The 12,506-nt window shown below is 57.3% G+C and overlaps 1 protein-coding gene across 8 annotated transcripts in view; it reads right to left on the reverse strand.

The window, feature by feature from the left end:
• Positions 1-623: 623 nt before the first annotated feature.
• Positions 624-12,506, reverse strand: part of CDK2AP1 (cyclin dependent kinase 2 associated protein 1) — a 29,080-nt gene continuing 17,197 nt past the window's right edge. For 2 of the 8 annotated variants that reach the window (XM_081540355.1, XM_081540356.1), the window contains exons 3-5: positions 6,049-6,146; positions 4,276-4,402; positions 624-1,445 (exon numbers count right to left, since the gene is read on the reverse strand). In XM_081540355.1, coding sequence (XP_081396481.1) covers positions 1,378-1,445; positions 4,276-4,402; positions 6,049-6,117 — 264 coding nt within the window. In that variant the 5' untranslated portion in view covers positions 6,118-6,146 and the 3' untranslated portion in view covers positions 624-1,377. Of the gene's footprint in view, positions 2,816-4,275; positions 4,403-5,049; positions 5,340-6,048; positions 6,147-10,908; positions 10,923-10,960; positions 11,259-11,608; positions 12,266-12,506 lie in introns of those variants that run through there. The other 6 variants (XM_081540354.1, XM_081540353.1, XM_081540351.1 and 3 more) reach the window with 6 other exon arrangements.

Here is a 12,506-nt window from a genome sequence, read left to right on the forward strand (position 1 = left end):
TAAGCTGGAGTTGAGTGGCTGCATTATATGAAGAAAAAAAAAAAATGCTCACAGGATAAGTTTCTAAACACAGAATGGCCTAAGTGAGGAGAGCTCAGAAAGGGCAGAATCAAGGGCTTCCCTGGTGGCTCAGTGGTGAAGAATCCGCCTGCTGATGCAGGAGACACAGGTTCTACCCCCCAGCTGGGAAGATCCCACATGCCACGGAGCAACTAAGCCCACGCACCACAACTATTGAGCCTGTGCTCTGGCGCCCGGGAGCCGCAACTACTGAGCCCCTGTGCCCTGGAGCCTGCGCTCCACAAGTGGAGCCACCGCAATGAGAAGCCTGCGCACCGCAACTAGAGAAAAGTCACGCAGCCTCTCCTCTTGCTCGCTTCCTGGCGTTCACTTACCCCTGCTGTCGTTAAAATGCATCCACTGTGCAGCTTCACCTGATCCCTGACTTCCGACTCACCCAACACATCCTGTCCCTGGCCCCTTGTGCTACTGATGCTGTCACACAAAACATTCCGGGACCAGGTGGGAAAGTGCCCTGTGACAGGTCTCTCCTACCTCTCGCTGAGGAGCTCTTTTTTTAAAACATCACCAAGAATTCAAGGAACCCACATGTTAATACAAGCTGTTAATGAAAATAAGCTTTATTACATCAAGTAATAAATACAAAGACACAAACAGTTCCATTTTCTTCCAGATGTTTGGGTCAACCCTCAGAAAAGGCAGAACTGAAATCTACATACAGTCTTAGGAAAAATTTCAGGGGTCCTTGTTAGGTTTGGTTTGGGAGGTTGCTCTTTCTTCTGTATTTATAACTTGTGCATTTTAGAATGGACTTCAAAGCACTAATAATCATGCAAATATGCTTAAGCAAAAAAGAAGTTACATTAAGCAGAATCTATACCGTATGGCAAACAAGGGGACTGGCTACTAGGTTAAGTGTGCTGTCAAGTCCGTACTACTAAAAAAAAACTTCAAGTTGTATCAGCTTGTGAAAAGGAATACAGAACAATCTGGGTTAACATAAATGTATTCAAAAGAAAACCAGACACTGGTATCTTAGAGTCAAAACTAGTTTGCTGTAAGATAGGTAACTTCTACGTGCATCTTTTGAATCAATGCTTTTAAAAAAAGAAAACAAAACCACAAACATCTGGGAAGTTCCTATTTCAAATGTAACTCCTAATCAATTGCAAAATCTTTCCTCAATCTTAAAGAGACTGTAGATTCAGAGCCTAAGTGAACCATGGAAGGGGCAGGGGGAGGAGAAACTGAACTGGTTAACCATTTTGAAAACAAAAGTTTCATCTGAACAAGGGAGGTGAACCATAACTTCTCCTCCGGGAAGAAGCTGGAAAACCTTCCAGGCTCACAAGGCAGCTAGGACCTGGCGTTCCGTTCCGTTTCAGCCAGGCACTCCCGCACCAATCCTCGGGCGTGGATGATGCCTGGAAGAGAAGCAGAGATGGGCGTCAGAGGGCAGCACCAGCTCCAGGAGTGGAGAGCAGTCTTTCCACAAACAGCTGCAGAAACCCCAGACTGGAGAGAACGTGGGACCTGCATTCTACGACCCAAACCCCATCCTATCCCTCAAAGCCAACACTCTTCGTCACATCTCCCTAAAAGTATTTCTTCCCATGCTCAAGATGACAAACCAGCAAGCTCTCTTTTCCTGACATTACTCTCTACACAAACCATGTTACCATCCAGATGCCAGGAATAAGTGTCTCCACCCAAGTTCTTTAAGCGAGGACCCGTGACGGAGACTGCAGGCCAAGTCGCTTCAGTTGTGTCTGACTCTTTGCAACCCTATGGACTGTAGTCTTCTAGGCTCCTCTGTCCACGGGTTTCTCCAGGCAAGAATACTGGAGGGTTGCCATACCCTCCCTCCAGGGCACCATCCCAACCCAGGGATCGAACCCACATCTTTTCTCTCCTGCATTGGCAGGCAGGTTCTTGACCACTAGTGCCACCTGGTCTTGCCTGGAGAATCCCAGGGACGAGGGAGCCTGGTGGGCTGCTGTCTATGGGGTCGCACAGAGTCGGACACGACTGAAGCGACTTAGCAGCAGCAGCAATGCCACCTCGGAAGCCCACTATGGAGCTTTCAAACCATTATTTTTCCTAAATTCTACAAAGGACTTGGGAGTGTCAGGCAGCCTGCCCAGATCTGGGCACAAGACGAAGGCTCACTCAGTCTACCCTGGTCTATTGCTTTATCCTTTCCGCTAGGGACTGGTGCCATCTATGATTTGATTTTCCCCTCATCTTTTATCACTATGGTTTGGGAGTTATCGTTTGTTTGGGTTTTGTTTTTGTTTTGGCTTTACTAAACTTCATGAAACACTTACCTCATTTTAATCGACACCAAGAATCTGTTCCTTCTAAGAGCTGACCCCGAGAGGGCCCTAGGAATGACACCCCAAGTCACTCAGGTATCCCCACCTCACAAATCTTATTCCCCAGAGCTTCTGAAGACTTTCAGTGAAGGGCGTATGTACAGCCAACTGTCACAGCTACTCCACTCTGCCATCATACCAAGACAGAGCCCAGACATTACACAAGCGATGGGTGTGATCATGTTCCAACAAGTCTCTACTTAAACTCTGAAGTTTGAATTTCGCAGAATTTTGACATGTCACAGATTTTTTTTCCATCGTTAAAAACCACAAATAGTTCACTCTCAGGTTTTGGCACCAAAATACAAAACAAAAAACACAAATAGGAACTTCCCTGGTGGTCCAGTGGTTAAGATGCCACGCTTCTACTGCAGGGGATGTGGGTTCCATCTCTGGTTGGGGAACTAAGATCCTGCAGGCTGCGTGGTGCAGCCAAAAAATAGAATAACAATAAAAACGCAAACAGCATTCTTGGTGCCTGATTCCCCATGCCCTAGGACCCTCCTTTCTTGCTATGATGTAAACTTAGCAAGCTCTCTCAGCTACTGGTGAAGGCAACTGTGGGACTAGGTGCTCACCCAGGATGCGTGCTGCACCAGTCGCTAGGTGTATCCACGTGTTGACCTGAACTGCCAGCTTTGCTGGGTGGCTGCAGCTAGCCCGTCAGACAGCGTCTCCGCAGGCATGCCCAGTCAGGTAACCAGCACTCCAGTTTACCAGGACTGCGGGCGGAGTGATGCCCCCCTGACCCCTGCGGTTGGACTCTCCCCCAAGGCTTCTTCCAGGCCCTACTGCCAGCCTCCCCTCCCCACACCGATGCCTGTTATTCTCTGATCCCAGCTTTGCAATCAGTCTCTTCACATAGGTAGTCACCACCAGCTACTGTTTTGGGGGAAGGAAGAAACCTGTCCTCAGCCAGCCTTGCCCATCACTGGAGCCGTGGCTTGACTACCGCCGCGCCACCCCCCACTCCATCACGCCCCAGATTTACAGCCACAGAATGTTCCCCTCTCTTGTTTTTCTCCAAAGTTGCTTCTCTAACCTTAAAAAAAAAAAAAAAAAAACCCTCCTAAAATTAAATTCGCACATAAGCCACCATGCTCTGAACTGCCACCTTCTAAAATAGGAATCCTTTTCTCCTCTCCACTCCCCTTTCACTTCGTGAAGCAGCAACCAACCTATTTCACTGCCTTCTGAAGTCAGCTGGCCAGTCACATCTTCACGTGAGTCCCTTTCTCCCGGTGACACCAGCCTCCCGCCCGCCCGCCCTCTTCAGTCACGAAAGAACTTCAAAGCGCTCTCACCCTCTGCCCCACACCCCTCCTCGCGGCCCCGCTCCAAAGAGGACAGCACAGGGCAATGTGGGCCCCTGTGGCCCCGGGTCACTGGCCTCCCCCAGAGGAGGGGCCCACTGTACTGGGCTGCCTGGGGCTCCCAGGACCAGAGTCAGCCAGCGGGAGGGAAGCAGGCATGAGGCAGAGCTGCAGGATCTGGGTACAAAGGCTTTTTTTTTTCGGCCACGCAGCTTATGGGATCTTGGTTCCCCCACAGGAATCGAACCTGCACCCCCCTGCAGTGAAAGCGCAGAGTTCTGACCACTGGACCCCCCCAGGGAAGTCCTGGGGCTTCCCTTCTCAGATGCCTCGTCTGACAATTGGCTGCCAAGCTCCTTCCCTTCAGATCCCCAGGACAGCCTAGCTCATGCTGCCTCAACAGTCACACTGAAACAAAAGGAGAGCCCCTGTGCCGTAGGGGATGCGTCTGTCTGCCACACTCCGTTTTCCCCAAAAGATCTTTCAAGACAGGTAGCGAGCCAGTGCCGGGGGTCAGCCAGCAGAAAGGCATCACCCTCCAGGGGAGTCCAGGGCCCATGACTTACCTCGTTTTAGTCTCTCCATCGCACTCTTGCTGCCCGCGTAGGTGGGTCTGATCTCCTTCCCCAGCTCTTCGATGATGGCCAGCAGCTCAGCATATTTGCTCTGGGGCACCTGGCTGTTCCCAGCGCCCTGGAATCAGCAAGGAAAGAGTTCAGAAGGATTGCGCCCAAACTGACCCCACTGCCACGGTCAGGACCCCACTGCACGCCAGTGGCACAGGGCCTACAGGCAGCGGGATGGAGGGAGGGCGGCCCAGCCCAGACTCCCAGGGCAGCTGCCTCTGCTTTAGCCAGGCACGTCCCCTCTGGGCAACAACTACAGACCAGGGAGTCGGCCCTCTCTACTGTCCTTGTACACTCAAGGCCACCACCCAGCAGTCTCCAGAAAGCCCTCTGATCATCTCAAATAAGGAAAAAAAAGTCGACAGAAAGGTGATCACTGAGAATTTCCTGGAAGGAGCCATGGCTAGGCAAGTGAGCCCGGGAGAGCTGGGGATCCAGAGTGAGTGGCCGAGATGGACGCCACACCTGGGGGTCAGCAGGACTAGAAAAACTGCCAAAGGCCACCCATACACAGCCCAGAATGTATTTAGATTCATCCCTCCTCCCCACACCGGCAGGGTCCACCACACAGAAACCCTTTCCTTCTAGACCCCCCTCCAGCTGCCCCCAGCAAACACAGTGATCAGTGAGGCCGAGTTCCCACCAGCCCACTCGGGCCTCCCCGCCCCCAACAGCGGCATCAGGCCGGCCACCTCCCCCCAGGGAGGCCCTCGCCTGCTCCCCCCGCCTCTGCCGCCTCTGCTTCCTGGCCTCTCGGTCCTTCCTCCTCTCCTTGTCTGGCTCCTCGGCGTCCTCTGGGCGCCTCCTCTGGGCCCCTCGGTCCTGCCTCCTCTGCTCTGGCCGCCGCCTCAAGGCTGGGGCGCTCCAGGGTCTGTCCAGGCTGTGCCTGGCCCTGTCCTCCAGCCACCACCTCTTCAGGGGGGCCCTCGCCCCCACCCGCTTCCCCTCCGGGGGCAGGAGGGCCTGGCGGGGCATGGCTTGAGCCGCCACCTCATCCCCAGAGCAGGGCCGGCCTCCGTGGCGACCTCGGAACACGTTGCAGCCATGGGAGAGAATCTTCCAGCTGGTGGCCCAGGCGCCCCCTCCCCGCCACAACCTCGAGGCAGCACTTCCTAAGGAGCAGAGGCTGCCTCCACTGATGGCCCCCCAACCCGAAGGGGAAAGTCAGTCTCGGCTAGTTTTGGGGTGGAGGGGGCGGGGCACATCCCTCTGACCAGTGGAACCAGGTGTAAAACTCAGGGGCCACCAGCTCCTGATGGAACCCACCTGGGCTCCACTAGGCTACAGGCCCCATCCTCCCTGCTGGGGCCGTGATCTTGTGGCGAGTGAGTGGGAACAGGGTCCCCTCCCCTCTGTCTAAGCTCACATCCAGAGTCCAGGCCAGACCTCACTTGCCCAGGCACCAGGCCTGAGGAGACCGACCAGGGACACATATGGGGTAGTGGCCCCAATGGGAACTGTGGCTCCTGGGGCTTCCAGCATCTCTGGACTCTCCCACCCCTTCCTGTCACTCGGTGATCCCCGTGAACCTCTTGCCACTTCTCCATTCCAAGGCCCTGAGCCCCGAACATGAGCCCAGCCAGGGCCCTGGGTTGAGGAAGCTGGGGTGACCACGCCATTCCATCATTTCTACTCCTTCCACTGCCTCCGCTCCATGCCCAGGCCGCCCCCAGGGTCCCCCCCACCAACCTCACATCACCCCCGCTGCCATACCTGGGTGTAGCCTAGAGATGGCGGCCCATAGTCACTCAGCAGCTGGCGGTACTGTGAAGACGTCGCCATGCTAGTGGAGGGTGGGTGGACGCTCCCAGCTGTGGGGGAGGAGACAGAAGTCAGTAATCCAGGAGCCTTGGCTAACTATAGCCAAAGCCACTGTAAGGACTCTGAGTCCCCCTGCCCAGGACTCAAGTGCCATCAACAATGGTCTTTTGACTCCAAGGACAGAGAACCCTCCTCCCGTCCTCTAGTTTGGTGGCGGCTGACACTTGACCTAAATGACTGACAGTATAAAGTAGCTAACAGACCGCTACTCTTCACACCCCCCACCCCAGCAGACATTGCTAATCAATCACAGAGCTCCTTCCCATTCATGCCATCAAAGACTCGGAGCAAAGAGGAAATCTGCTGCCGTTCTCAGCCTAATCCTTTCAAGTCCCCTTTCCCTGGGTCCTGTGCCTCAAAGGTTGATAGCCTAGGGACCCATGGCTGCCACAAGAGCCCACCTGCTACTTAGGCTGGTCCACACTCGGGCTAAGACTTCCTGTGTGCCCAGACTTCTGCTGGACTATACAGTGAGGAAGACGGGACGGTTTTGGAGTTTTGAGGCCCAACCCTGGCCGGGGACTGGTGCACGTGTGTGCTCAGTCGCTTCAGTCATGTCTGAATCTTGGTGACCCCAAGGACTGTAGCCCACCAGGCTCCTCTGTCCATGGGATTCTCCAGGCAAGAACACTGGAGTGGGTTGCCACGCCCTCCTCCAGGGGATCTTCCCAACCCAGGGACCAAACCCACATCTCCTGCATTGGCGGGGCGGGGCGGGGGGGGGGGAGGTCTTTTACCACTAGTGCCACATGAGAAGCCCACTGGACACCAAGTCAGGAATCTAGAGCACATCACACCCTGTGTATCCCTGGACAAGTCCCACTACCTCTCTGAGCTCCCGTCACTCCTCTCCAAAGAGGGGACCAGACTCATGCTAGTCTGAATCTATGCTTGGATGGCTTATGCCCCCAGAGGGGAGGAGTAAGACCCGACTTATGGATTGCCACACTGGACGATGCTGTCCCTTGGCGGAGGGGCCACGTGGGGCCAGGGCCTGGCTCAGAATGAAGTCTCCTGGATGGGGGATGGGGAGGTCCGCAGCAGGGAATATTCCAGCTCCAGCTCAGTAGCTGGAAGCACGCAGACCCATAATGGCGTCCAAGTGGCCATTAGCGGGTAAAGGATGTCCTGCGGAATTACAAACAGCGGTAACCATGGAGAATTTACCTAGCCCTCCTCAGCAGCGGCCCGCCTGCCTCCACGCCTGGCCTGAGAGCAGCTTCCCCTCTGCCTGCTGCCCCCGGAGCCAAACGGTCTCTCTCTCTCTTTCTCTCTCATGCACACAGCGGGCTCTGCAGACTTGGCCCCGGGGATGGACAGCTGGTGCCAGGCCAGCCAAACCGACCAGCTGCTCATCTGGTGTGGGCAAGGGGAGGGGCGGGAGAGGAAGGAAGTTCAGGGGCTCAGGCTGCTGGAGCTAGAAGGGGCCCTGGAGCCCCTCACTGCAGAGAGTGAAACACAGACCAGAGAGGGTGGGCACTGCCCTCAGGCCACACAGCACAGAAGAGGCTAACACCTCACACCTGTCCCTCTGTCCAGGAGCTGGGGACGGTTCTGTACCCAACCTGACTGGCCCTGGATTTCTCCAATGGGGCCCAGATTCATGCCCAAGCATGGGATGCCCAGGCAGGAAACACAGATTCTGCCACCTCTAAGCTGGGGACTGAGCACAGCACCCAGCTGCCATGCCTCTAAAAAGGGCTGCTCACACACCTGTGCTATAGAACTACACTCATGTCTGTGACCTCACTCACGTCTGTGACCTCCACCTGAGGCAACCATCGGTGTGCAATGGCCAGAGCAAGGGAATGTAGCGGGTGCCCCCCCACCAGCTCGCCTCACCACATCAGCAGAACCCCAATTTCCTGGCCTTCTGATGTGGGTGGTGAGTGTGGTCTGGGTAGCTCAGGCTTCACTGCCCCAGGCCAGGGTTCAAGTCCAGACCACTGCAAGTTCTTACACTTCTCTCTGTAAGGCTGGGATGCTAAAGGCAAGAGTGGGTTGGGGGGAGGGGGTCCATGGCACTGCTCAGCACTTCAAGGCATCTAGAAGATTCCAGCTCCTGGGCAGGAAATGAGTGCATTCTCTGTCCCACCTCCTGCCCTCCTCCTCCTATTACTATATTCTGTATGTCTTATCTCTCTGACCCATCCTCTCTCCTACAGGAAAGGGTCTGGACTGAGAGCCAGGCCAGTTGCGCCATACTGGGCTACGTGACCTAAGACATGGCCTTTTCTCTCTGAGCCTCTCAGTTTCTCCATCTGTTTGAGGTAATGGTTCCCAACAGAATGTCTAAAGGCTCTAGAACCTGCTCCTCCACGGTGCTGGGGTTAGGTCCTGAGAGAGGGAAAAGGAATGGGTTGCGGGCGTGGAGGTAGGGTGGAGGAGAAGTCAGGCAAGAGCCCAGAGCTTGACTTTCCTATAACCTGGGTGATGTGGTAGGCGACCCCGACTCTGAGCCAGTCCTTTCCTCAGAGGGGGGTGTCTGTGGCCCTGGGAAGAGTTGGTAGAGGGGCCCCAAGTTCCACTCATGCCCACAGCTTCCTGCAGACGCAGGGAGGGCCGGCGGTCCGGCTGCCCAAGGCCAAGGAGAAAACCAGACAGGGCGTGAGCGCGGTCGTCTCGGAGCATCGCAGACAATGTGCGCAGTGTGCGGGGACCAGGGAGGGCCCTGAGCCGAGGGAGGGATTGGCAAAGGCCAGCAGCTCCTGGGGCCAGGCGCGGCTCCCCGCCCCCACGCCAGACAAAGAGCGGCCCGGGCCTGGGGAGCTGGCGGCCTTCCCGCCACTTGGGGCGCCTGGGGGGGCTCTCTGGCGGGGAGGCGGGGGCTTTGTCTAACTCCGCCACTGCCACCGCCGGCCAGGCCGCGGCTTGGCAACTCGCGAGCAGGAGGCAGGGCTGGAGGGCGTGAGGGATGATGACAAGGAAGCCGGAGGAGCGGCAGCTGAGAGTCCATCTTGGATGCAAATGGCACAGGGAGATGCGGGCTTTCTAAAGGGGTCCACGTGGGGGGGCGGGGGGCGGCCCCTCACCCAAACACCAGAGATCTGGAGACCTCAGCGCTCCTCCTGGAGTTCACCACAGGAGAAGGAAGACAATCTGGGCACAGGTGCTAGCCAGCCCAGAGCAGGGCTTCAGGGTGCCTAAGCGGGTGACTCGCTCCCTCTGGGACCCCAGTCCCCGAAGGGCCAGGTTCAGGGCCCCTGTCTCAACTGCACCAAGGCAGCCTGAGACTTCCCGCTGACCTGGGCCGGCAGCAAGACCCTCCACCCATCCCACCCCAGAGTCAGATGAGGGAGGCAGTGAGAAACACTGTGGCCACAAAGCCTGCCTCTTAAGGTGTGCAGACCCCAGAGATGAGAACATTTCAGCTGAAAATAGGGGCCTCTGCTCTTGGGGCTCAGATAGAGTCCACACTTGACCAACTCAACTAGCTACCCCCACAGCCATCCACACTCTGAGTCTTAACCCTTTCCAATCCCCAAATCTCTGTCCAAGAAGTTAAATATACACACACACACCTATATATACCTATGTATAGGTATATACATACATGCCATATACACTTAGTGCTTTTCTGGGGCGCCTTTCAGATTTTGGAGTTACGGAGTCAACATTCGGAGACAAGGCCCAAAACTTTCGGCCAACTGCCAGCGTGGCATTTCTGACCAGCGAGGCCCATCTCCTCCCTGCCAAGCCCCTGCCTCCACCCCCACCTCCATGCACCTCGCTTTTTTGGAAGTTTCCCACCAAGAGTCTAAAGGAGAAGAACGTCGGTGAGAGGGGACAGAGTCAGTCACCTACGAACCCCCAAAATTTTACCACCAGCCACACACACCCCGTGTGCCCCCTCCTACACACACACTCCGCCCCCGCCCCAGTCTCTGGGGCAAGACCCCCGGGCTCAGCCTAAAGCTGCCGGACAACTTATGCAGGAGTTTCCTGGGACAGCCTAGCTTCACCCCCGGCAGGGAGAGCACGGCTCCTGCAGGAGGCCCCTCTAAACCCAGACTTGGGGGCTCCAAGATGCGGGACCCCAGCTGCAATGCCTCCCCCGCCCTCCGCCTGCAGGCAACTCCGAAGCCCCCGGTCTTCTCCAACTTCTCTCACTCCGCGCACGCCTGAGGGGACCTCCCGTGCGCCCCATTTTGGGCACCCGCTCCCCCACGCCAGGCCGGGCGGGAATCCACAGACCACCTCCCCTGCACCGCCGGTGACCCCAGCGGCCCCGCGCCCTCGGGGGCGGCTGCAACCTGGCGCCCTCGCCGCCCCGCAGCGCCGCCTGCGCGTGGCCCGGCCTTGCTCACGTGCACCCGTGCCGCCTGGACCCCCCGCCCGGGTCTGCCCCCAGGTCTCCAAGGGCGGCCCCGCGCCCCGCTCCCGGCGCCCCGCTCCCAGCGCGGCCGGGCCGCTCCCGATTCCCGCCGGCAGGGGCCCTCGCCGAGCCGCCCAAAAGCCGGAGGAAAAAGGAGCCGAGAAAGCCTCCCCCGCCCTCGCTCGCCGCGCTCCCCGCGAGCCCTCGGCCGCCGGCGTGGGGGGGACCGCAGCGGCCGCCCGCGACCCGGGCCCCGGCCCCGGCCCGACGCGAGGCCCGGCGTGGCGCGGGGCGCACCCGCGAACTTTGGCAGCGCGGGAGCCGGAATCATGGCGGCGGCGGCCGCGCTGCCCCGGGCCGGGACCCGGTGCCCGCCGACCCCGGCCGCCGCGGGCCCCCGGGAGCCGGGGCCGGGGCCGGGCGCGCGAGCCCCCAACTTGGCTGCACTTGGGGCGCGGCGCGCGCGGCCCGCGGGGCGCACTCACTCACCGGCGTTGAGGGAGGCGGCGGGCATGTGCGCGGTCAAGTTCGGTTTGTAAGACATCCCCCCGAGCGGCGGGGCGCGCCGGGGCGCAGCGGGGCCCGGCCCGCGAGGGCGGCGGCGGCGGCGGCGGCAGCGGCGAGACCCGGCGGCGGCGAGGTGGTCCCGGCGTCCGTGCGCCCGTCCGTGCGCCCGCCGAGCTCCCGCGCACTTTTTGTTGTTGACGGCTCGGGCCGCACCGGCAAATATGGCCGTCCCTCACCCTGACACCCGCTGCAGTATATCACCCATACATCGGGCGGGCGCGCGGGCGCAGGGGCGGCCGCAAACTTTGAGCGGAGCCAGCGGGGCCGGCCGGGGCCGGGAGGGGGCGGCCCGGCGCGCCGCGGCCGGGCGTCAGGGGGCGGTGCCGCCCGCGGCCGCGCCCCGCGCCTCCGGGCGCGCTCGGCGCCCGCAACTTGGCAAAGTTTGGGGGGCTGGGGTCCCGGCAGCGCCCGAGGCCCGCTTGGTTCCCTTTCTTTTGCTGCGCTGGCGGTGCCTGGAGATTTGTTCCTGTACCGATTAATTTTTTCTTTTTTTTTCCTAAAGCTAGGTAGGGTTGCGGAATTACTTTTTTTTTCCCCCCCTTGACTGTGGGGGCAGGGATGGAAAATTACCTGGAGAAAATGGTGGCGAGTGATATTTTTAAGCACGTAGATCATTCCAGACGCCGAGGTCTGGCTACTCCCCAGAATAAGAACAACCAATTCTTGACATTGATTTCAAATAAATTTCACGTCCCTGTCGGTATTAAGTGGTTGTTAACCCCTTGGCGGCCTAGACTCCTTTGACACTGGACAAAAGCCGGAGGCCTCCTCCAGCGAAAAACACACCGTCGCATCCACCTAATTTTGCATCTTAACTCATTCAAATATTTAAGAAGCGCTTGCTGTGTGACTGGCACTGTTCTAGGCACTAAGAAAACAAGAATAAACTTGACCAAGTTTCTTCTCTCCTTGAGTTTACGTTGCAATTTTTGACCCTCTTCTGACCCCACCACAGCCCACTCCTCAAATCTGACTGAACTGCAATCATGAAATGTATTTTGCATCAGATGATGAAGCTTTTGAAGGTGTTATTTCTTGGAGTTCTCCTTAAATAGTAAATCTAGTCAAAAGACACAAGATGCCCGCCCTTTTCTGCCATTTTAAATCGCCCTGCTTTGCCAATAGCTTTATTAGCTACAGACTTACAGATACATCTGGATCTAGTGAGGATTCTTATTGCCCAGAGGTAAGGGATACACCCATTCCCTCCCTCCTTTCTTTAGGAGTGAAGGTACAAGCGCCACCCCTCTTCCCAGGACCCCTTGTAATCAGCTTTAGGCTGGTTCGGTCAAGGATGTTCAGTGAAGTGTTAGTTCAGGGGTAAATTAATATCATCCTTTTCCTACCCTGCTCCCAGGGGACCAATACTCTAGAGTAGCACTGTCCAATAGAAGAGTATTGCAAGTCACATATGTAGTTTAACAGTTTAAGTAATCACATTTCAGAAAGTAAAAAGAACTGATGAAAT

Source organism: Giraffa tippelskirchi, chromosome 11 (genome assembly GCF_054371585.1).
Source record: "Giraffa tippelskirchi isolate mGirTip1 chromosome 11, T2T-mGirTip1v1.2.pri, whole genome shotgun sequence".
Classification (NCBI taxonomy): Eukaryota; Metazoa; Chordata; class Mammalia; order Artiodactyla; family Giraffidae; genus Giraffa; species Giraffa tippelskirchi.